The sequence below is a fragment of the Neovison vison genome, chromosome 3 (genome assembly GCF_020171115.1).
Source record: "Neovison vison isolate M4711 chromosome 3, ASM_NN_V1, whole genome shotgun sequence".
NCBI lineage: Eukaryota > Metazoa > Chordata > Mammalia > Carnivora > Mustelidae > Neogale > Neogale vison.
The window spans coordinates 45199958-45223266 of NC_058093.1; the positions used below are offsets into that span (position 1 = coordinate 45199958).

At 49.3% G+C, this 23309-nt stretch overlaps 1 protein-coding gene across 1 annotated transcript; it reads left to right on the top strand.

The window, feature by feature from the left end:
- Positions 1-1295: 1295 nt before the first annotated feature.
- ASB1 (ankyrin repeat and SOCS box containing 1) lies at positions 1296-22122 on the top strand. The gene is made up of 5 exons (XM_044241962.1): positions 1296-1580; positions 4919-5060; positions 7080-7382; positions 14808-15193; positions 16418-22122. Exons 1-5 carry the CDS (start codon positions 1532-1534, stop codon positions 16543-16545), a joined length of 1008 nt encoding a protein of 335 aa, XP_044097897.1. The 5' UTR covers positions 1296-1531; the 3' UTR covers positions 16546-22122.
- The last annotated feature ends 1187 nt before the right edge of the window (positions 22123-23309 follow it).

Here is a 23309-nt window from a genome sequence, read left to right on the forward strand (position 1 = left end):
TCCTTTAAACAGCTCCCCGTTCTCCCCTTCCCCAGCCTGGGGCACCCACGCTATTTTCTGTCTCTATGAATTTGACTCCTCCAGGTGCTGCATATAAGTCACATCATCCAGTATTTGTCCTTTTGTGACAGGCTTATTTCACTTAGCATGATGTCCTCAAGGTTCATCCATGTTGTAGGTGTCATAATATTCTTACTTTTTTTTTTTTTTTTAAGATTTTATTTATTTGAGAGAGAGAGAGCATGAGAGCCCAAGCAGGCGGAGGGCAGAGTGAGAGGCACAAGCAAACTCCCCACTGAGCAGGGAGGCCAACGAGGGGCTCCATCCCAGGATCCTGAAATCATGACCCCAGCTGAAGTCAGACACTTAAGGGACTGAGCCACCCGATGTCCGTTCCGTTTGAAGGCTGAGTATCATTCCACGATGGCCAGACCACACTGTTTACTGACTGCACCGCTGACGGACGCTTGGCTTGTTTTCATGCTGGGGTGTTTTGGAAGCTCCCGGGTGTTCCCAGTGGCAGCTGTGGTGGAGGGCCGGTGGGCTGGGCACGCCCCTGGCTCCCTGCCCTGTGGGACAGAGGGCGTCACCCCCAAGCCTCTGACGGGGGTGCTCTCTGCCCTTATCGAGTGCGAACGCATTGCAGAAAGCCCTCCTCCCTCACCAAACACCCTCGCAGGGCCCGCCAGCTCTGCAGCCAAGGGAATCGCGCTCAAGAATGCAAACTCTATACACACCGTTTGACAACGCTTAAGCGCGAGAGTGCAGGAAGATGCATTCCTTTGTTCCCTAATTTATTCAATAAATGCTTAGTGTGAGGCACTGGGCAATATTTAATAGACAAGCCCCCCCCCCGCCATGGAAGAGATTCAGGGAACGCACTCCTCTCTCAGCACGTAGTTATATGCTCACCGCAGCGGCGCCCAGCCCGCACAACCTGCTGCGGTGACTAGGGCTGGACGTCCGGCACCTTCGCATCCACGCGCTCGCGAGCCTGCTCCAGCCCACAGAGGAGCGCGGGGATCACCTGAACGGCGAAATGCGCCCAGCGTGGGATGCGGTCCTGTCCCAAACCACCGCGCGACCCGCCCGCAGCCCCGCCCGCAACCCCGCCCACAACCGTGAGGCACAAGGCCACGCCTCCCTTGTGTGGGCGGGGAAGGATCCAGACAGCCAGAGCTCATCCGGAAGAGTTAGACTCCGCCCCCCAGGTGAGCGTGTTTTCCCAGACTCCTTCACTCCGGCAGAGAAACCACCGCGCTGCCGGCGCGCGCCCCCGACACGGCGCGCCTCCCGACAGCGCGCGCCCCGCCTCGCCCGGTCTCACGTTCCGACTGGACCCCGGAGGCGGAGGCGCTGGCTCCCTTCGCCAAGCCCCGTAGGCCCTTGAGGGAGGGGCGCGCCCCTCGGAAGCCGCGCCCCTGAGGCGGCCCACCTTTCCGCGGCGCCGGAAGTGGTCGCTGCGGCTCTGCTTCCGGTCTGCGGGGCGCTCTCGGGCCAGGGCTACGGACTGGGGGAGTCCGGGGCACCCATGGCAGAGGGCGGCGGCCCCCACGGGCGGGCCGGGCCGGGGCCCGCAGGTAACGTGCGTGCAGCCGCCGGGCCGCGGGGTGGGCCGGGGCGGCAGAGGACAGGGCCAGCGCCCTGGCCGAGGGGCCCCGGTGGCTGCGCCCGGGCGGGGGCCGTGCCTTCCCGTCCCCGGAGGGCCAGACCCACGGAGCCGCGCCCTGCCGCCGGGGTCGGGTCAGCGCAGCACGCCGGACGGGGCGGCCCGGCTGCTGTGTGTGCCCGCTCCTCGGCCTCGCGGTGACATCGTCGCTCTGGGAACTTGCTTTCTAACTGCCGGTCTGTGAGCCGGTGGGGATGTGATAGGACCCTAAGAACAGGACACGGGTCGTCATCCAGCTCTGAGCGCAGGGGTCTGGGAAGCCCCCCGAGGCCGGTCCCTCGGGACGGCAGGTGTCTTTTCTCCGCGCCGCCACCCACAGCTTGACTGGGCTGCTACCGCAAACGCACAGGCAAGGGACAGCGATAACAGCACCCTCAGCGAGCTGTCCGTGACACAGCATGTCCAGGGGCCCTTGGCCCACCAGCAGAGCCGGCAGCTGGGAATGCTCACGCTCACCACTCAGAAGAGCCATCAGACGCAGGGTTTTCACCCCGAGACCCAACTACTAAGCAGATGTGAAGTTGCAGGCCAAGCGTGTTCTTTGCTGTGTTCAGGGGAGGTTCCTTCTTAACCTGTGGTGGGATTTCCTCTGTGCTCGTTGCTGAATTGGCACTGTGTACCAAATGCTTTTCTGTGCTCTGGACCTCACACGTTCCTCTGGGTGTTTGCACAGCTACCCCTCCAAGGAGTTGACAGTTGGGGACTTGAGCTTTTCATCCCTCCATCCGTGCTTTCAGCAGTCCTTCCTTGAGGAACTGCTATGGACCAGACCTTGCCCGGGGTAGGGACACCCCAGTGAACAAGGGCAGTTCAGATAAAGCCCCCTCTCTCCTGGAATTTGGTTGATACTTTGAATCAGGACTTTAGTGTCTGGGATGTCATTTGAACGTGAGAGAGAGATGGAACGAGAGGAGGATGGATGACTGCTTCCCAGTACAGAGGGGAGTCGTGTGGAACACAGGCTGCTCTGGCCAGTATGCAGTACCTCTCCTGTCTGAGCAGTGCTGTTTCGTTATTTACAGTGTTGCAGGCCTAGGAATGGAGGGGCACAGATTCCAGGTAAGGTCTGAGTCCTATGTGAACTAATCGCGTTGACAGTGGAGATGCTGATCAGAGAAACGCTAACTTGAAGTGTCCTTGGATCTAGAGCTGGGTGTAGAGGAAACTGCCTAGCTGGGCCAGGGAGTGGGTTGAAAAGAGGCCAGCAGAGGGAGGCCCAGAGAAAAACTTAACAAACGTCTGTGGCTCCCACTTACCTGTCTATCTGGCGCTACACTTCCTCAATCTCACTCACCCCTGCTTTGAGCCTTTTCACTCAGGCGGGTGAAACTGCAGGATAACTGCTGTGGAGGAGAACAACTGAAGGAAGATCAGGGTGGAGGCTGCCCTGAGGGTTCCTTGAGGCTGCCTGTTGATCGGCTGCAGGCGTGGATGTGGGATCAGCTCAAGTAACCTGTGTGTGTGTGTGTGTGTGTGTGTGTGTGTATACACCTGCCAGTGTTCTGTTGAGTCCTGAAGGGCAAGGAAGCCTTCTCATCACCCCTCTTGTACAGCGGTCAGACCTTGTCTGCAGTAGGTATTTCAGAGATTTGATGTGAATGTAAAAGCAACTTCATCGGGAGGAGTCCCAGTGGAGGGGTGTGCTTTCCACTGGTGCCTGGTCACAGACTGGGAGTCCATGGTCACACTCTTTCCTTAAGCCCCTGTCTGTAACGATGTCTGCAGAACTCTTGATTTCTGGGCTCCAGTGTGAGGGGAAGAACTCGATAATTTGTAAATAGGGATCTGATTTTACAGATCTGTTGACCACTTATTTTTCATAGCTCTGGAGGCTGGAAAGTCCCAAGACCAAGGACCAGCATGTTCTTTGTCTGCCGGGGCGTGCTTCCTGTGGGCAGTGTTCTTACTTTGTCCTGCCCTGTGGAGGGTGTGTGGAGCTCTCTGGGGTCTCTCTTATATGGACGCTAATCCCATTCACGAAGGCTCTTCTCTCATGATCTGTGCAATCACTTACCACAGTCACTACCTCTTAATACCATCACTTTGGGGAGTTTAAGATTCCAGCATATTTTAGGGGAGACAAACATTCAGTTTATAGCAACTACTCTTTCTATTCCTCAGATTTTGATACCCATTTAGCTTTATACTAACGTCTTTTTTGGGCAACTGATTCTCTTTAATTTTTTATTCTGATAAGAGATAATATGTTCTGTTAATGGGTTGGGTCTTTTTTTCTCATATGTACTAAAAAACGTGATTTTTTCAGTCATGTTTCCACATAAACTTTTTTTTAAAAGTGAGCTCCATACCCAGCATGGAGCCCAAAGTGGGGCTTGGGCTCAGGACCCTGACATCAAGACCTGAGCTGAGATCAAGAGTCAGACACTTAACTGACTGAGCCACCCAGGTGCCCTTCCAGATAGACTTTTATAATATTTTCGTCACATCTCACATAAAAACCCCAAGAGATTTGTTAAACCACTTAATTTCTTATCATTTAAAATTTTTCTAGCATGGACTCACCCTGTCCAAGCACATGGTACGGTTGACTCTAGTTATCTTTACTGTTTTCCAGTTGTATAGTTTTCATTATGTGAAGCTGGCTTTCTGTTCATATGCATATATTTTAACATTTTCCTTCTTACTGAGGTGTAACTTACATTCAGTACAGTACACCCATCTTAGGTTACGGTCTCATGAGTTGCACATGGCGACTCCTGTGGGGTCATGGCCCAGGTTGGCTCACTGTAGTCATTCATGTTACAAGCAGCAGCATTTGTGTGCCTGTTGAATTTTGCCAGATGCAGGTGTCTTCTTGTAATACAGGCGATGATTATTTGTTTCCCCCCAATATCAAGACACTGTCACATCCTTGAGATAAACAGAGTAATATTGTGGTGGGTTTTTGGTATGTATTTTAAGTTGCACCTTGCTGTTTTATGTAGGATCTTCTGTATTCTTCAGTAGGATTGACTCCTTGCCTCCTGTCCCACCAACGTTTTAAAAATCATCGGCCTTGTCAGGTTTGGTGTCAGGAATGTGCTTGATCACTAAGGGAGACATTCTATATTTTTCTCAGCTCTGGGCATTTCTGGAGGATGGGAATGGTTTATTCTGGAACGTTTGAGCTTAGTTAGACCTGCAGTCTGAAGATAAAGGGCTCAAGGTAGAGGGCACCCCCCCACCCCTGCCCCATTTGGTGTCAGCATGGTTTCCCTTAGCTGACAGGAGCCCCTCTCTTCAGTGCAGGTCCTAATTTGAAGGAGTGGCTGAGGGAGCAGTTTTGTGACCATCCGCTGGAGCACTGTGAGGACACGAGACTCCATGATGCAGCCTATGTGGGGGACCTCCAGACCCTCAGGAGCCTGCTGCAGGAGGAGAGCTACCGGAGGTGAGCATCGCTGTCCTGGCGTGGGCCCGCTGCTGCTGGAAGCTGAGGGGTGTGATCCGTGAGGGCACTGTGTCTCCCTGGTGAGCAGATGAAGACGGTTGGAGGAGGAGTCGGAGGGAGAATGGTCAGACTACTAGGAGATAGCCAGTGGTGAGGATAGGGATACCTGAATTCGAGTCCAGCTCGGTCATTGATCTTGGTATTTTCTGGAAACTTCTGGCCCTCTCTGATATCAGCTTTCTTGCTATTAGTCCTGATGGCAGCACTATTACTCTCTTCAGGAGTGGTCCTGCCTCCTCTTTACCCTAAGCTGTATACGTGAGTTCCCCTAACTTTGTTGTTTTCATGTGCTTATCCCACTGTGGGTGCAGACTTCCTGATGTACCCTCCTCTGGTGTCTCTGGTCCCCAGGTGTCTGCCCTCCCCAGGCCTGGTGTTCAGCCTCAGACCAGCTGTCTCGTCACCCAGGGATATGCAGTATGCTCACCTTCTTCTTCCCCGTGTCTGTAGTGCCTGGCCTGCTGCCTGCCAGAGCCCACCTGTTCCTCCCTGCTCCTCCACACTGGCTTGGGCTCTACCTTCACAGCAGAGGGTGTTGGTACTCCTTTTTTCCCCGCCAGGGACCCCTGGCAGAGCACAGAGTCTGCCTTTCCTCTGGGTGTTCTCTGATTGCTTTGTGGGTTGGAGATTGGAGCCCTAGCTAGATTAGCAGCTGACCTGCCACCCAAAACTCCTTCCTGCTTTGTGTTTCTTTTCCCTTCGGGGTTAAGTTGGTAGTGAATTGATGGAAGAAATGTCTGCGTGTCAATATTGAAATTAATGCTGCTTTTTGTGAATAGCTCTCAAGGGAGGTATTCCTAACAATTCAAGAATAGGTTTCTTTCTTTCTTTTTTCTTTTTTTAACTTCTGATGCCCTAGCATTATTTCATTAGAATAGATATCAGTATTTTTTTTTTTAAAAAGCTCTAAATATCCAGAAAGGAATCGTCATACAAAGATGGCAGATGGATTCCGCATGAATAGTTAATGCAGATGACTCAAGCCCAAAGGAAGCCTTAAGTTTGCAGATGCAACAGTACAATAAAAACAATAGAATAAAATAGAGTTCAACTAGGTATTTTCATATTGCTTTTCCAAGTACTTTTTTTTCCTTTCTCCTTACATTTGGCTTTAGTAAATCTGTTTCTTGCTGATGGATTTTTGTTGCTCTGTACTGCGACCATGAGTACTTTGGTCTTCTGGGCTAGTGGGAGCCGGTCTCAGCTGAAGGAGGAGCCCCTGACCCACTGTGTGTCATTTTGTGTCACTCTGCTGTGAGCTGGATGGCCAGGCTTGTTCACAGCTTCCCTGGGAGCTTGAAGTGAACTGTGTCTCCGTTGGTGACATGGTGGGTCAGTGGGCTGCATGGCCGTGGCATTTCTTGACAGGGAGTCCCAGTCTGATGGTCACTTTTGATGAGGGCTGAACGTAGCCCATTCTCTTCAGCTGATATTTGCTGGGAATGGAGTGCTGCATGACCTTAGCAGTTCCCACAGGCTGGCATTTGTGCTATGCCATAGGTAGGGGGATCGCAGGGGTCACCCGGTCCCAGTGAGGGTGCCAAGGCCAACCTTAGGCCACCACAGTGAGTGGTTGGTGAGAAGGGGCCTCGGGACCCTGGCAGATTGCCAGCAACTATCTGCTTTTCATCCTGCGCTGCCTCCCTGGGCAGACCCTTCCATCCTTTGTGGAGCTGGAGTTGGGAGGTCTGAGGTCTTAGCTCTGGGACTGTCAGTCTGCCTGTGCCTCAGAGCCCTCCGCTGTGGAATGGGCTCTGCAGTTCTGCTCTACCCCATGCATGGAGCCAGCGTTTCATAAAACAGCACATGCGGAGGCATTCTTGAAGCACTGCGGTGTCTGTCTGAAGAGGTTGCCCTCCTGCGCTCTGTTCCCGGCATGGACCAGTCTGCAAGGAAGCAGAGCTGTGTGTGGGGTTCCCAGCTGCCCCCACAGCCTGGCTCCCCTGTGCTCTTTCTCAGCCGCATCAACGAGAAGTCTGTCTGGTGCTGTGGCTGGCTCCCCTGCACGCCACTGAGAATCGCAGCCACCGCAGGCCACGGCAACTGTGTGGACTTCCTGATCCGGAAAGGGGCCGAGGTGGATCTCGTGGACGTGAAAGGACAGACTGCCCTGTACGTGGCTGTGGTGAACGGACACCTGGAGAGTGCTCAGATCCTCCTGGAAGCTGGCGCTGACCCCAACGGCAGCCGGCACCACCGCAGCACCCCCGTGTACCATGCCTCGCGTGTGGGCCGGGCCGACCTTCTGCAGGCCCTCATCAGGTCAGTGCTGTGGCCTGGCTCGGGCCCTTATGGAGGACGTGGCCCCGTGGCCACTACCTCCCATGGCGGCCAGCTCTTTCCCTGTTGTCTATATTTACCCCCCTCTCTCTGGAAAGTTAGATGTGTTGGAAGAATTGTCTATTAGTCTTTTTAAAAATCAATCAATTAACTAATTAATTAATTAATTTGACAGAGATCACAAGTAGGCAGAGAGGCAGGGGGAAGCAGGCTCCCTGCAGAGCAGAGAGCCCTATGTGGGGCTCGATCCCAGGACTCTGAGATCATGACCTGAGCCGAAGGCAGAGGCTTTAACCCACTGAACCACCCAGGCGCCCCGTCTGTTAGTCCTTTTAAAGAGCTACTTCTTCGCTGTCAGTTCTCTTCTTTTTCTGCTTACTAATTTCTAGTTTATTTTTTCCCATTTTCCTTAATTTTACTTTATTTTTCTCCTTTTTCAGTTGAATGATGGATGGATTATTCATTACTCTTCTCAGAGTGTCCACTTTCAAGGTTATTATTTTTTTCACCTGTAGCTCTGTTCTTACTTGCTAAACTTTTCCCCCATAATTAAGTTAGGTATTATTGAAGTTGATTTCCTTTTTGTTCTTGTTGTTATGGAGGAGAAAAACTTAATGCACATTTTTATGAACTACTTTTATCTTGTCGTGCTCAGGTAATGTGGAACAAATAATTTGCATTTTGGGGCTTCTTTTGAGTTTTTAATTTTTTTTTTTTTTTTTTTTTTTTTTTTTTTTTACTGTCACACGATGTTGTGGATGCTTGTGACAAAGCATGTGACCACGGGTATTTATTTGCAGCAGGCAGTGTGGTAGCCTCAGTCGCCTTACTCATGGTCCCTCTTTTTTCCCATTTTTTTCCCATCAGCTCTGCCCCAAGTTCAGAGAAGTCTGTTAGTCTCTAATTGCTGTTGTGATTTGTCATTTCCTCCTTTTATTTCTAGTGTTTTTTGCTTCCTATGTTTTGATGTTAAAAGTTGTTTCCTTTGGTTATGTTCACTATCAAACCAAAAGGGAACTGTAGGTCTCACTGAAGGCTCGTTTACATGTTCTGTCACATTCAGTTTTTAATCTTCGTGGGCTTAAGTAGTTCTTTGGGTGCTCATCTTTCTTATTTGACCGTATAGGATTCTTTGTTTTTTAAGTACAGTTAACCTAATTGCCACAGCTGATGTTAGGTCTCTCTCTCTCTCGGTTTCTTAGCTGTTCTTTATTTTGTATCTTTGTTCCATGATCTGTATTTGTTTGCTTTGTTTTCTGTTATTTTAGATGGTTTATGGTCTTATTTTAGTTGTACCAGTCATTACATTTTTAAAGAATTTGAACCAGATTACATTTTAATTTTCCGTGTCTCCAATGACTTCTTTCTACCTAAGATGCTTTTTTCCCATGCTTTGCTCTGGAGGCATTTCTTGTGGTTGGACAGAGTACAGTTTAGGTAGACAATTTTCAGTGTGGAAAGGATTGGGTGAGGGTCCTGTTGTTACAGGCTGCAGTGGGCGTGGTTCTGAGGAGCAAGAGACCTGGTGTCCCCTTGCCTAGGGCTGTGTGTGGTTTTTGAATTAGGTACTGAGGATATACTTTACATTAAAAGGTTTTTTATTTTTATTTTTCAAATGACTGTGGGATTGGCTTTAGGCAAGACAAATGAGGGTATTATGATATTTCCCTTCTCTTTAAAAATTTTTAGCCTGGGACGCCTGGGTGGCTCAGTTGGTTAAGCAGCTGCCTTCGGCTCAGGTCATGATCCCAGCGTCCTGGGATCGAGTCCCACATTGGGCTCCTTGCTTGGCAGGGAGCCTGCTTCTCCCTCTGCCTCTCCCTGCCATTCTGTCTGCCTGTGCTCGCTCTCTCTCCCTCTTCTCTCTGACAAATAAATAAAAAAATCTTTAGAAAAAAAAAAATTTTTTTTTAGCCTGATCATCTAAGCCACCTTAGTCCCGTATCTTTGCATCTTAGAGAATGTAAGTCATTAATTTGGAAATATTTTTGAATAGGATCAATCAATGAAATTTCATCTTGGTTCCAGAAATCCCTTTAAGGCCTTTCAGTCAGTTCATGATGCACAACTGCTTTGGATTAACTGCAGGCTTGACTTTGAGAAGTGCGTGTACGGATGCCCTATTTGAGAAAGTGTTACCGTTATGAAGACATTGCATTCCCTTATGGAGCTAGGACGTTACTATTATAATGAGGTAGCGAGAACACATGTCAGAAAGGTTTCTCTTTTTTAAATTACCAGGTAACTGACTTAGTGACTGTTGGAAAATGAGAGAGATATGGTTGAGTTACTGAGCAAATACTACAATCTAAATCTGATGTCAGCAGCTGCCTTCTAGGTCATTGTTCTTACACGCAGGGTTCTCTGCTGTCATGCCGTGATTTGCTGTTTCTCTGCAAGTGAATTCCATTTTGTTACTTGTAAATTCCCTTGATAAATGTTGCTGGTGTTTTTTTAAAAAAGGTAAAGGAGTGATGTTTCTGTATGTGCAAAATTTATATTGATTCACTGAGTTGTCCCAGTGGTTCCTTGCCAAAGATATTAAAAACAGGAGGGGAATTTTGGAAAATAGTCAGGATTAAAATTAACTGGATCCTATCCAGTGTATTTTTATGAGTGGATGAAGGGCTGTCTTTCCCATAGCCCAGCTAATACCAGATTGTCATATTGCCCAAAATTACAAACATTTTGGAAGACCTATCCCTAACAAGAGAAGGAAAAAAAAAACACTGCTTAAAATTTAGTTCTCTTTTTCTTTGTTGGTTGAGTGTGTAAAGTGAAATGGCAGTTCTGCTTGGTTTGGTGTGTGGTGTGGAGCATTTTTCCTGTCCCTGCTGGAGTGTCTAGGAGGCTGGGTGAGGTTTACATTTGTGGTGTCTGACGGCGGCTTCAGTGGGGAAAGGACTGTCCTGGGAACACATTGGTCTGTGTGCCCCTCCCTTCTCCTCCTTAGGCCTGCGCTGCCTGCAAGCAGGCGTGTGGGTTTCAAGAAGTTCCTTCGTACACTCCAAATGTGTTGAAGAAACAGGCCAGAGAATAGGACTGCTGGCTGGCCATTTAAAGCATGGCCTGGAAGATGGGGCTGTTTCCTGTGCCGTAGGCGCCTGCCTGCCTGCCCGGCTTCTCTGCTTCTCCATGCTGGCATTTCCTAATTCCATGAAACACGAGCCGATGAAACCTGGGTGGCATTGGAGGGCTGTCTGGCATGATGGAAGCTCAGGGAGGAAGGTGCCGTCTGTCTAGTGGTGACTCAGAGGGGAGCCCGTAAGGCATGCCTGGCGGGGCTCTCCCAGGAGCAAGGCTGCGCTCTTTATGTCCTCTCCGGTTGCACACGGTTGTCCTTGGGCCCGTCACTGCTGATGTCAGTGTGATCTTTTGATTAAGGTGGTGTCTGTTGGGTTTCTCCACTGTAAAGCTACCCTTTTTCCCCTCTGTAATTATTTAATTCGTATTTTGTGGCAAGGGACCATGCAACACATATATATCGTATTTCTCACCAGATTTTTAATTTATTTGTGTTAGACTTACAGTTTTATTTTCCAGGGAGTTATAATCTCATAGTAGTATTACTTATTTTGATGCTCAGATTGTCTCGGATTTGGCTGCACAGAGTCTTTAAACTGGAGCCTAACTCTGTCCTTAGGACATGTCCCCTGCAGCCTTTGACCAGTTTCTTACTTTCTCTTGTAACAACATAGTCTAGGCTCATCTCGTACTGTGCCTGTCTTAGCCCTGGAATGAGTCATTTCTTCAAAGCATCCTGGTTTCTTTTTAGTGGAGAGTGGTGCTTAGAGGCCAAGATCTGGGTACCGATAGTGTTTTTTGGTTATGGGCTGTTACTGTTTTCAGTCCCTCCAATTGGACAGAGCTAAGGTTACATGTACGTTTCTGTCTGTATTTCTGTATCTATGTACATTGACAGTTGAGTTCACCCTGATACTTCTAATCTAATCTGGTATATCCTACTTCTCCGTTTCTGACTTTATTATTTGCTTTTCTAGCAGAGACCTGGTTCCCCTTCTCCTTAACACATTTATTTATTTTGCCAATCCTGATCTGTAACCAGTCTGATGTTGCTGCCGCCTCTCACACATGACTCCTCACCTGACGTGGGCTCTCATGCCCCATGCCAGGCAGCATTTTTAACAAGCACACTCTCTACTTTGCAAGGACTCTGATCCCCTGAGCCAGGCCGCCCTCCGTGCTTGAGTCCATGGCCTCTGCTTAGATGAAAGGGACCGAGGTTGGTAATTTGCACTTGGGCTGGAGAACTCCAAACTCCCGATAGTAAGTCATATATTTAGACTCCCTTGAGGGCAGGGACAAGGGCAGGTCCCTTGTGGGGACCCAAAGCCCCTGCCTTTTTAGAGTCATTTAGAGATTGGCTCTGCTGAAGAATGAGGCTGGCAGGTCAGGCTGCTCCCACACCTGCCCCTAAGAGATGATTTCCTCACGTCTGGGCAGGGATCATTGCAGGGACAGCTGTGAGCATGAGGCCAGTGAGCTGTGCTCCTGTCTCAGGGCTTTCCAGGGGACTCTGCTGCTGGGTCTGGCAGTTTAATACACCCAGAAAGAGGAGGCCCCCAGCAGTCAGGACTGCATGGCACCATCTGGATACACAGTTGGGGCTAAAGTGGTTTTCTTTTTGCTTTTAGTTTTTGGGGATTGCCTTTTATTTAATTTGTTTTATGACTTATTTATGTGGTTCCAAAGTCAAGTCTGTAAAACAACATATATTAAAAGAGGTCTAGCTTCTGTGTCAGTCTCCTTCAGCTTCCCTATAGATGACCATTTTTAAGCTTTCATAGTTGATCCCTCCATTGTTGAAAAAATAAGCATAACATGCATATGTCTAGGTGTGTTATCAGATACACGAATGTATTGTAACCACTTTCTCTCCGATAAACAGTAGCATAGTACACACTTTGACTGTTCTGCCTGAGTGTGTTCTGAGGTCATTCTGGAGCAGTGGTGACACTCCTTACACCTTTTCACGGGAGTTCAGTGCTGCTTTATGTGGATGGGCCACGGTTTGTTCACCCAGTCTCCTCTTGAGGGACCTGTGGGTTGTTTCTTGCCTTCAACTCTTACATATAACATTTTAATGAATTGCTACGTGCGTGCATCTTTCTGGAATTTTGCAGATGCAACTTGGGAAGAGATTCCAAGGGTGTGATTGGTGGGTCAGAGGGTAAATGGATATGTAGTTTTTCCAGTTCTTGCCAAATTTAGTGGGTGCTAATGGGATTGTTCCAGTGCTAGTGGGATTGTTCCATTTTGCATCGCCCCCAGAACTGAATGAGACTTCTTGTTTCTTTAAAGCTTGGTTAATAAAATTTTGATTTTCCCCAGTGTGATAGGTGAGAAGTAGTATCTCAGGGTGGTGGTTTTTTTTTTTTAAATTAAAAAAGTAAAATATTACATTAGTTTCAGGTGTAAAGGTGGTTTTAATTTGCGTTTGTGTTATGATGAAGCTGAGTATCTTTTCAGATGACTGAGAGATGCTTGCTGCTGTCAGCGTCTCTAGCTCATTTTCCTGTAGAGCAGTTGAGCTTTTCCTTTTTTTTTTTAAAAATATTTACTTACTTATATGAGAGAGAAAGAGAGAGAGCATGAGCAAGCAGAGGGGAGGCACAGAGGGAGAGGAGAGTCTCAGGCAGACTGGGTGCATAGCATAGTGCCCGGCTTGGGGCTCGATCACAGGATCATGACCCTTGGATCACAACCCTGAGGTCATAACTGGAGCTGAAACCAGGAGTCAGATGCTTAACTGACTGTGCCATCCCGGCCCGCCCCCACCCTCATCATTCCCTTTTGTTGGCTCTCTCTGTGATAAGGCTATTAATCCCTTGTAACATCCCCCCCGAACTTTTCCACTTACTGCTTTACTTTGCTTATGCTGCTGTTTGCCATGCACAGGTTTTTCTTTGTTTAATTTTCATGTTAAAAAGCTTTGCTTTTACATCTTTTCTTCTTCGATCTTCCAAATGAACTTTATCGTCAGCTTCTGGAATTGCAGAGATGTTACTTTTGCTTATATTTATAATCAAGTTATTTAGCTCCAAGAATGGGATTTTCACTTATACAATAGACTTCAGGAAAATTGAGCTCTTACTAGTGTTGAGCCCTCCTCTCCAAGGCAGTGGTGGGGCTCCCCATTTCCGAGTTCCACTTGTTTGAGTATTTTTTAACTTCCCTTATGCAGATTTTGGATATGTACTGTTAAGTTTATGCTTAGATCTCTCATTCTAAAATTTATTTTGCTTTCATAAGTAAGGTGTTTTCCGTTTTGTATTTGAACTTATTTTTGTATGTATGAAGGCTGTTGGTTTTGTAACTTTACTAAAGTATTTAATAAATTCATTGCTTATTGTATTTTCATTAATTACTCAGGGCTTTCCAGACATAGTCATATTCTCTGCAAATAGGGAAAGCTTTTTTTTCTTTCTTTATGATCTTCATCAGCTAATTGCTTTCTCTTGTCAGATTGCACTAATACCCTTATTTAAACTTTAGGGGTGCCTGAGTGGCTCGGTTGGTTGGTTGTCTGACTCTTGATTTCGGCTCAGGTCATGATCCTCCTGGTCTTGAGATCAAGCTGTGCACTTTCTCTCTCTCAAGTAAATAAATAAATCTTTAAAATGCCTGAATAAGAATGGGCTGGAGAGTGGGTGTAGATGGCTCGCCCCAACCTCCATAGGAGAGCCACCCCTTGCCCTATTAGGTGAGACACCAACATCTGGGTTTTATCTTGTGAAGGAAATGTCTATCACTTCTTATTTTATTGAGTACTTACAAACCTGCGTTAGTGTTGGGTTTTGTCCCATGCCGCGTTTTTTTCCATCTATAGGGGTAATCATGATTTTCCCCTTAGTTCTGTGAATATGATGGACAGGGTTCTTAGAATTTCTAATATTGGAACCACCCTTGCATTCTTGGAATAACCTGCATGACGCTGTGGTTCATACTTTGGATTTGCTATGCCAACATGTTAATGAGGGTGGGTAGGTTGATACTCGTAAGCGAAATTAGTTGGTAGGTGTTTTTGTTTTTGTTTTTTTTAATGGTGTGGCTTTTGTCAGATTTAGGGATTGTTCTGCTAATTTCATAAGATGAATTTGGAAATTTTCCTTTTTTATCCTTTGTTTTGAAGTAGTTTGACTAGCCATAAGATTGTCCGCTCTTCAGAGGCTCTGAAGAGTTCCCTGATGAGTGTTTGTGTGAGAGGGTTCCGAGTTGTTTGGAATGGTCTCAGCTCTGCAAGTCAGGAGGCCGCTGTGATCTGTGGTGTCTCCTCAGTGGCGTCCTGGTGCTCACAGAGGTCAGGCCTGTCTCCAGTGCTATGGGGGTCTGGTGGCTTTGGTCGTTCCACCGCAAGATCTCACTGTCCCTGTGTCTCCCCTGTAGGTATGGGGCTGACGTCGACGTCAACCACCACCTGACTCCTGACATCCGGCCCCCCTTCTCCCGGCGCCTCACCTCCCTGGTGGTCTGCCCCTTGTATATCAGCGCGGCCTACCACAACCTCCAGTGCTTCAAGCTGCTTCTCCAGGCGGGGGCGAACCCTGACTTCAACTGCAATGGTCCTGTCAACACGCAGGGCTTCTACCGGGGCTCCCCCGGGTGTGTCATGGATGCTGTCCTGCGTCATGGCTGTGAGGCAGCCTTCGTGAGCCTGCTTGTTGAGTTTGGAGCCAACCTGAACCTGGTGAAGTGGGAATCCTTGGGCTCAGAGTCAAGAGGCAGAAGGAAGGTGGACCCCGAGGCGTTGCAGGTCTTTAAAGAGGCCAGAAGTAAGTGGCCTGAGTTCCCTTCTGACTTGTGTGGGTCAGTTGAATGAATCGAACTGTAGTGATTAAAAAAAACCTCTTCCAACGAAGCACTTAGAATGTGCAGTTAGGGCTAGGCCGTTTCCAAAATACTTATAGAGTGGTCTTTTCAAATTCCTAGACACCAAGAATCAATACAAAGAAATACATAAAAGTACACATTGGAAGTTCCTGGAATTATAGTCTCTTTACCTCTCTGCTCTGCTTTTTGACCCCAAAGCCCTTCACTTTCGCATGGTTTTTAAATGGTTGCCTGACAACAGGTGGTAAGCCCTTCCTCTAGGGGTCCTCATTCCCTTTCTTCAGTTCCACTCAAATTACCATTACGTTTATTGTGTGATACCTCTGATTTTTGTTAGAATAAACTCCATAGCTTACTTATTTATGAAGGAAGATTTTGCTAATGAATCAATCAATCGATGGTCAGGTTGTTTGCAGTTGATCTGGACTGGGTCTTCTTGTCCAAGGCCCTCTCTGGGGCTCAGAGGTGGACCTTGTGTGCCTCCTGCTGGCTGCTGTGGGCCGTCTGTGACCTGCCTGCACCCGTCCTCCTCCTTGTCTGGGTCTCGAGGGCATCTTAGTTGAAAACCTTTCCCTAACCCTTTCCTCTCACAGAACTTGAGTTTATTGTGTTTTTGTTGTTGGAGCTTCCTAAGCCAGTCATTAAGACACGTTCACGTTGAGCCTCCCCCAAAGGGGCTGGTTAATGGTCACTTGGAGTCCTGCTGAGAGAAGCTGCCGGTGTCGTGCCTGCTTCACAAGGCAAAGGCCCGGCCGGGCTGTTCTGACCCAGAGCAGAATTGTCAGCCTGCTCTCCTCATCGACTGCTCGGCATGTTTCTTCTGGATCCCCCTGGAGTTTCCGGGACTGACAAGAGCAGAGGCTGAGAGGAGGTGAGGGTCCGTCATTCACACCTGCCAGGGCTTTCAGTGGTCAGCTCTTGTTTCTGTCTAGGAACTTAAACCCGGTCAAGGTGGCGCCGTCCTGGTGAGCAGGTGCCTCATGTGAAGATTGTATTCCTTCCGCAGACGGGAGGAGCAGGCGACAAGACCTTCCTCCCCAGGCACCGCTCTCTCCACTGTGAAATTGGGAAGTTGGCCATGGGCATTCAGTGTGGTTCTGTCTGTCCATCTCAGCGAGCCTTTGGTTAACCTCCCTCTGTCTCCTTTTCTTCCCATGGCATTTCAGGTGTCCCCAGGACCTTGCTGAGTCTGTGCCGTGTGGCTGTGAGAAGAGCTCTTGGCAAATACCGTCTCCATCTGATTCCCTCGCTGCCTCTGCCAGACCCCATAAAAAAGTTTCTGCTTTATGAGTAGAATTCAAGCGTGGCGGTTGCTTGCAGTGAGGAGGAAGGTGATCTGCAGTGAAAGTTGACACCGATTCTTGCCCCTGTGAACCACATCCTGTCTGTGCTGCTGACGGAATCCCATTTGGCTGTTGGTGAAGCAGAAGTGGCCTTTTTCTCGTGGATTGTAATTCCATCTCAGGTGCTCAGGGCATTGGACAGTCCTGGGGTCATTGTCAGCTGAAAAGTCCATACAAAACTTCATTTTGTCCTTCCTCAGTATCTCTGTTTTGGTTTCTCATGGTAGCATATTCACAAAGTGGGCCTTGTGGTGTGTGTACGTACGGGCTGAGTTGGCCTGCTCATGGCTCCAGCGGGGAGGACACCTAGCACTTTCCAGAACTGTGCTTCTGTTTATATTTTTACTTCTCAAGTTCATTGTTTGATTAAAGCCTTCTAATACCTAAATGAAAAGAGAGTTTTGGTAAAAAAAAAAAAAAGAAAAGAAAAAAAGAAAAAAAAAGGTAGAGTATAGAAATGCAGTTCACGAACTTGCTAGTCTGTATCCCTGCTCCTGGGGGTGACCTGTGGTATTTGCCTACACTCAGCTCTTCCCTACCACTCCCATGTTCTCTCGTGGCAGTGTCGTCTCTTAACTGCCTTCCTCCCAGGATGGCTTCTTGGCTGCATGGACCAGCTGTGGTAGCTCAGTCGGTGCCTGCATCTGGCCAGAGTCTAAGTGGAGGACCTCCCGCAGCGCTGCACCTGTTCTTGTACCTACCTGTGCCTCGCATCACGCCAGCAGGTCTCGTGAACTCTTTGCCCTTTCCCTTGGAAGAGCTTCCAGACACGAATTGATTTTAGGAGGCCCGCACCAAGGAACTAGCCAGTCAGATGACTGCCTGCATTAGGACCAAGGACGCTCCCACAGCATTCACTGCCAGTTCTAACCGAAGGAGACACCTGCGGCGCTGCCTTCTGGTCCTTGCACGCTCCTCGACGGGGGACTCGCGTGTCCTCGGGATGGCTCCAGGCTTTCTGTTGCTTGGTGTCCAGTGGACAAGACATCTAGCGCGCGGTTGATTGCTCTTTGCCTTACTGGACCTCATGTCTTGGTAGTTGCTCCTAGAACCTGAGCATGGGGGCAGCAGCCAGGTCAGAATTCTTCCCCCGGCCTGCTAGGGGTGCTGGGGGTGAGACGAGCTGAGTTCTCATCCCCGAGTCTGTGGCTGTGGGCAGGGCTCACCCACACCCAGGCTGTGCGGCTCAGTATGTGGCTGTGTCCGCAGAGGTGGACCATTGGCTGCCTCTTCAGAGCTCCCCAGGTGATGCTGTTTCCTGGGAGGCCATCCCTGGTGACCGTTGGGTGGAATCGTGGTGATTCTAACCTTCAGAAGTATTTAGGAATAGGCAGATTTCAAATCTGTGCCTAGGTTTTCTGTCATAAGAGCTATCTAATTTGTAATGATTGAATTAAGGATACAGGTTTACTTAATTACTAACAGCCTTGTAGGTTTTAGCCACGGAGACAAGCGGTGTCTGTCATTGTCTAATGCAGCTTGAGGATAAGATTCTAAACCCTACCTTGTGTGTCTTGGATAGCTTGGCTGGAAGGCCAGGCTATGACCTGCAGGCGCGTGCATGAGGTCTGAGGGGAGAAGAGGCCCTGAATGATTCAGAGGGTGGACACCATCACCGGAGGTGCTGTGGGGCTACAGTGACCCTGTCACAAGCTGTGGCCATACCGGAAGTGCGGCATGGCTGGCTGAGCCTGAGGTTGGGCTTGTGTGCTGCTGCTGAAGGACTGGGCCCCTGGCTGCCGGGGCTTGTGCAGAGCGGGGGCCGGTCAAAGTGAGGCCGTAAGCTGTGGGTTGTGGGTGCTGATGAGGGTTCTTGGGGTCAGAGCCAAGTGCTGCCAGGGCATCAGCTGAGAAGGGACTCGGGGTGTTTTTTGTGGCAGTCTGGGTGGGGCTGAGACCACGCTTAGGCTGTGGCAGGAGCTGCGGGGAGGTAGGGCTCACTGGATATAGGGAAGCTGGAGCTGCCCAGGGGTGGACTGGGCCACTTGCGGGGCTTCCTATCCCTGGAGGTGGGGAAGCAGTGGTTGGTCACCTTTTCAGTAGGGCTGAGAGAGGAGTTTTAGAGTGGGTGGTAAGTTGACCTTCCCTTTCAGCTCTTCCAACTCTGGGCCTCCCTGCTTCGGCCCCTTTGGCTCAGGTTCTCTCCAGATGGGCCGTGTTACAGATGCGTGGCACACCTGAGTCTGCCCCACTGGGTGCTTTCTGCAGAGGTGTGTTAGGATGGGGCCTCCCCACTCCTGCCCCAGGTGGGAGGGTGCCTCTGTCCCTGGACCTTCTGGAAAGACACGCCTGGGAATGGTGCCACTGTAGAAGTCGCACACTTGTGGGCATGGCCTTTGGGCTGCGGGAGGTGAGGGCCGGGCGCAGGGTGGTATGGGGTCTGCTGCCGGATGAAGCAGTTGCCAGGCTTTGTTCTGGGGATTGAACCATTTTCCTGGGGTCTTTCTGAAAGGAACGGACTGAGTTGATTCTCGTAGTTGGGTCTCCCCACGACCTGGCCAGGAGGTAGTATGAGGCAGGAGAGGGTGCCAGGGAGTAGGGGCGCTCCTGCTTGGCCCCTTGAATGTGCTGTGCTCTGGGACAGTTTGCGTGGGCCCGGGGCCTCCACCCTTTCTGTGCAGAGTTCAGGTCTGGTCATTGGACAGCCAGACTTGGCCGATGCTTTCAGAATCCTGAGAACCGTGAGGTTCAGCCTGTAGTTTGAAACTTCATAGCTGCCAAACATGAATCTGAAAACAGTATAGATAGCTGATTAAGGCCATTCCTACTTGTTTGAGTGACACTTTACTAAAGCCCCCTTTCTTTTCCTTGCCCAGGATCAGATACTAAAGAGGAAAGTGTAACTCTGTCAGAACACTTTAGGAAATTGTGTTTCTGAGGCATGGGGCCCGAAAGTCCCTTGTAGCAGGGAAACATGGTGGTACTTGAGGAGGCCTCTGCCCACCAGGCCCCAGAGCTCTCCCTGGGGAGGGCACGACGGACCCCTGGGAGTGAGCTGGAGTGTCCCCCAAGCCTGGGCCAGGAGTGTCCTGACTGTTCCCACTCGGGGGAGACCTCCTGGGCATTGAACAGCGTCCTGTGGTGGGCCTGGCCAGCTGTGGACATATGGCAGGGACTGGGATCAGGGGCAGTGTCGATGGCCTCTGAGAATTACACTTTGGCATCCTGGGTGCCGGTATTGAGTCTGTTTCCCAGACCCATCCAAGCCTTTTCGTATTATGTTATTTACATATTTATTTATTTATGTCCTGTCATGTTCCCGAAAAGGGTTTAAGGCAGTGATGCTGGGTTTTTGATGTTCTGTTTTGATATTTGGTAAGTTGCTGCCGGCATGTACTTGTTAGGTGAGTTTAAAAAGAGGATAATTAGCAGTTTTTTGTTGTTGACTCGGTTTCTGTTTTCAGGCTTAAGGGCCATCCTTTCTTCTTTTTTTCTTTTTCCCCGAGTCAATTTTTTAAATCAAGCGTTCATGCAGAAGTAGAAGGGGAAGAACATGCAGCAAGTGAGGCCAGAGTCGAGGAAACTCAGTCTTAGAGAGAAGGGCTTTCCCATGCTTTTCCACAGCCCTCTGGCTGCGCGTGCCTGTGGGACCTGTGCGAAGGCGCTCTGTTCCCAGCGGTCCCTGTGGTTGTAAACTGCTGGTGTGACTCTGGTCCTTCCTCCCAGTGGGGGTGCATTGGAGGTGGTGATGGTGCTGGAAGAGCCTGTGACCTTAGGGACCTCACGGGGCAGTGACGGTCATGGGAGCCGACAGCATTGGCCCCTGGCACAGAGGGCTCCTTTTAGGTTCATAAGGATAAGGACATGTATTAAGTAACTGACAGTCAAGTTTATTCAACCTGAAGATTTATATTTTATTCTGAGATAATGTCCTTAATTTGGGTGATAAAATTACTTTTATGTAACGAAGGTGCTAATCGAGGGCAATATTTTTATTTTTTAAAATGCTCTTGGTTGGAAGATAAAATGTTGGCTGTTCTCTGTCAAGCCCCAGAAGTTCTTAAGGTCGTCTGTCACTGGAGTCGCAGGGTCAGGGAACCCCAGTCTAGCTGCAGAGTGCACTGTGTGTGGTGTCGGCAGGTGTGAGCTTACCTTCTGGCGGCAACAGAGCCTCCCCACAGTTCCCTGGGGTGACGGGCCTCTAGCTATTCCAGAATCCAGGAGAAGCACACCCCAGAAGTGTTATGTGGCCGCCTCAGTGAGGGCTGCCCTCACCTTAGGCTTTGGGGGGCAGCGGGCCTCTGAGCGCCCATGGCTCCCTGGCAGGTTGGGGATGGCACTTGCAGTGGGTCTTCTGGAACTGAGGCTTCTGCCCCTTCAGTCTCCCGCCAGGCACTTGGTGAATAGTCCTGAGTACTCTGGATTCCGCCCCAACTTGGAAGTGCCTCATTTGGCCATGTGACCTCTTTATCCCTGGCTTACCTGTTAGCTCCCCACCCCGGCCAGCCCCTCAGAACCTGACCCCTTAGTGTGGAATAAAATAACTGTTGTCACTCATGAGTGGTTAGTGGGACTATGTCCTGAGAGAATTCCATGGGAAGGACATGCAGATTTTGGAGTGTGGTGGTGTAAAGAACACATACTATACATTCTAGGCAGACAGATGCAGAGCTGAGGCAGGGAGAAGGGCTGACTTCTGTGGCCTTAACATAGGATTGTGCAGTGTCTGGAATGCATGGGCATCCTTTTTTTTTCAGTTGCTTTGATTTCGGATCTCTAGCAGGTAATGTACGAATGTACATCAGTGCAGTGTGAGTGTGGCGTTTGTGAGTGTGGGGAGTCCCGGCTTGCTGCTCTGCCCTGCAGCATTTGCACAGCTTCTGGGCCTTTTTTGGTGGTGAGCACAAGAGTGTGACCTGCAGTGGGCCTGTGCGCCTGCTGACAGGCTGGCGGGAACGTTCCTGCTAGCTCCTGTTTGTCCTTCCTGCTCCGGGAATGAAGGTGTGTTTGCCCTCAGCAGCTGGGGCCATGACTGTTCTCACACTTGTGCCTGGTTAAGCATTTCCAGAAGTGTGACGGGTCTCTTTGAGATATTATTGTAACTTTAATAAATGCTTTATTACCCTTTCATTCAATGCCCCCCCCACGCCTTAATTTTTTGGACTGCTTATCTCAATGGGTAGAAATTGGACTTGTGAAATCTTTGAAAACACGTTTCAGCCAAGTGACTGGCTGTCTGGAAAGATATGGAGAGGTAAACTTTTTTGAACTGCTTGGAGGGATCTTAGTGTTCTAGAGAGGCACCCAGAATGTGGCACAGATAGAAGCTTCCAGCCAAGCCTGTTTTACTTGGTGGGGTTTCCAGTTTGAAGAGGATGTGCCTGTAAAGTGTGTGAAACCCATGGCTTTCAAACAAGGTGAATTGTCCCTACAGTGCTCTGCAGCGGGGAGGAGGTGGAGAAGTGTGGGCAGAACCATTGTTTCTGGGCCTCTGTTACATGTGATGTGTTCTGACAGCAGGAGGGGGAGGTGTGAAGCTTTGGAATGAACCCAGGAGGGAAGGAACTAAATAAAGACATTTACTCCTATTTCAGCGACACTAGCATGTTCTCTCTATCTGTTGTTTCATATATCTTCTTCATTCTTCACACCCTGATCCCCCCACCCCCACCCCGTCCTGGATGCACACACACATCTCCTGCTCTGCTGGAAATGTGACCTCACTTTCTGTCTCAAATTTGTGTGGTAGAGATGGGTGGCTTTCTTTCACTGTCCAGTGTTCATCTGTGATAACAGCCCCCAGTTTTAGCTGGACTTTTAAAGTCCCAGTATATTCTTCATTTCCCAGCCTTCTGTGCAGTAGATGTGGCCATTTGCCATAACTCCTTTCTGAAATCCCATTGAAATGAGAGCGGGATTTTACTTTTCAAAAAATGTACAAATACACGAGATGATGGAATAGCAACAAAATTTAGGAACAAACCTCTCAAGAAAACAGATGAACGAATGATGACTGACCTAGACGCATCTGAGAAAGCCACCTTGTCAAAAGAAGTGAGTATCTGAGAATCTGATTTCACTGCAAAGCTCCTGAAGGCTCTGGAATGGGCAGGGCAGCTCAGATACCTTTGAAGTGGGTGAAAGTGGGAGGATGGGCTGAGAGCCAGTTAAGACTTGGTCCTGACCTAGCTGGGCAGCTGTAGCTGCCCCAACCCAGTGAAAGATGAAGGAGGCTCATCACAGTCTTCCGTATGTCTCTTCTTGTCCTCTTCAGGTGGGCATCAGGCTCGTACCCTGCCGCAGGATTAGAGCAGAAAGAGGCTTCCTGGGGAATATCACTAGCCTAAGGTGCAGAACCAGAAGAAAATGGAGTGCCTTATGTCGGATGAAAGGTAGACCATTGGTGCTGGTGTTGAAGGCCTTTCTCAGTCAGCAGAGGACACTGGCTAGTTCCCAAATGCTGGGTCTGTCACTCTACCTCTGGACTTCTTGTTCCCTGACTCAGCTACCCTTATCCAAATAAGAACACCGCTAGGCAACCAATCAGCTGAAAAAGCAAAGTAATTTTCATATTTGTCCCATTAAAGCCGCTTAGTCTGTGAGCAGCTCGGAGCTCATTGCTTTTGTAGCATTGAGTTACCTGGTTTTCAGGCTTAAAGCCTTGCAAGAGACTAATCTTGGTTTTGTTTAATTCAGTATGCAGTTTGGTTTTTGACAGAGGAACACCTAGATGCCAGTACGGAATGTGGCCACATGCTCACATGTCGTACAGTAG

Excerpts from the sequence above, each read along its gene's own strand:
- ASB1 (XM_044241962.1), top strand. The coding sequence starts at position 1,532 with ATGGCAGAGGGCGGCGGCCCCCACGGGCGGGCCGGGCCGGGGCCCGCA. Across the intron at positions 1,581-4,918 it reads GGCCGGGCCGGGGCCCGCAG|GTCCTAATTTGAAGGAGTGG; the intron begins GTAACGTGCGTG and ends TCTTCAGTGCAG. Across the intron at positions 5,061-7,079 it reads CAGGAGGAGAGCTACCGGAG|CCGCATCAACGAGAAGTCTG; the intron begins GTGAGCATCGCT and ends GCTCTTTCTCAG.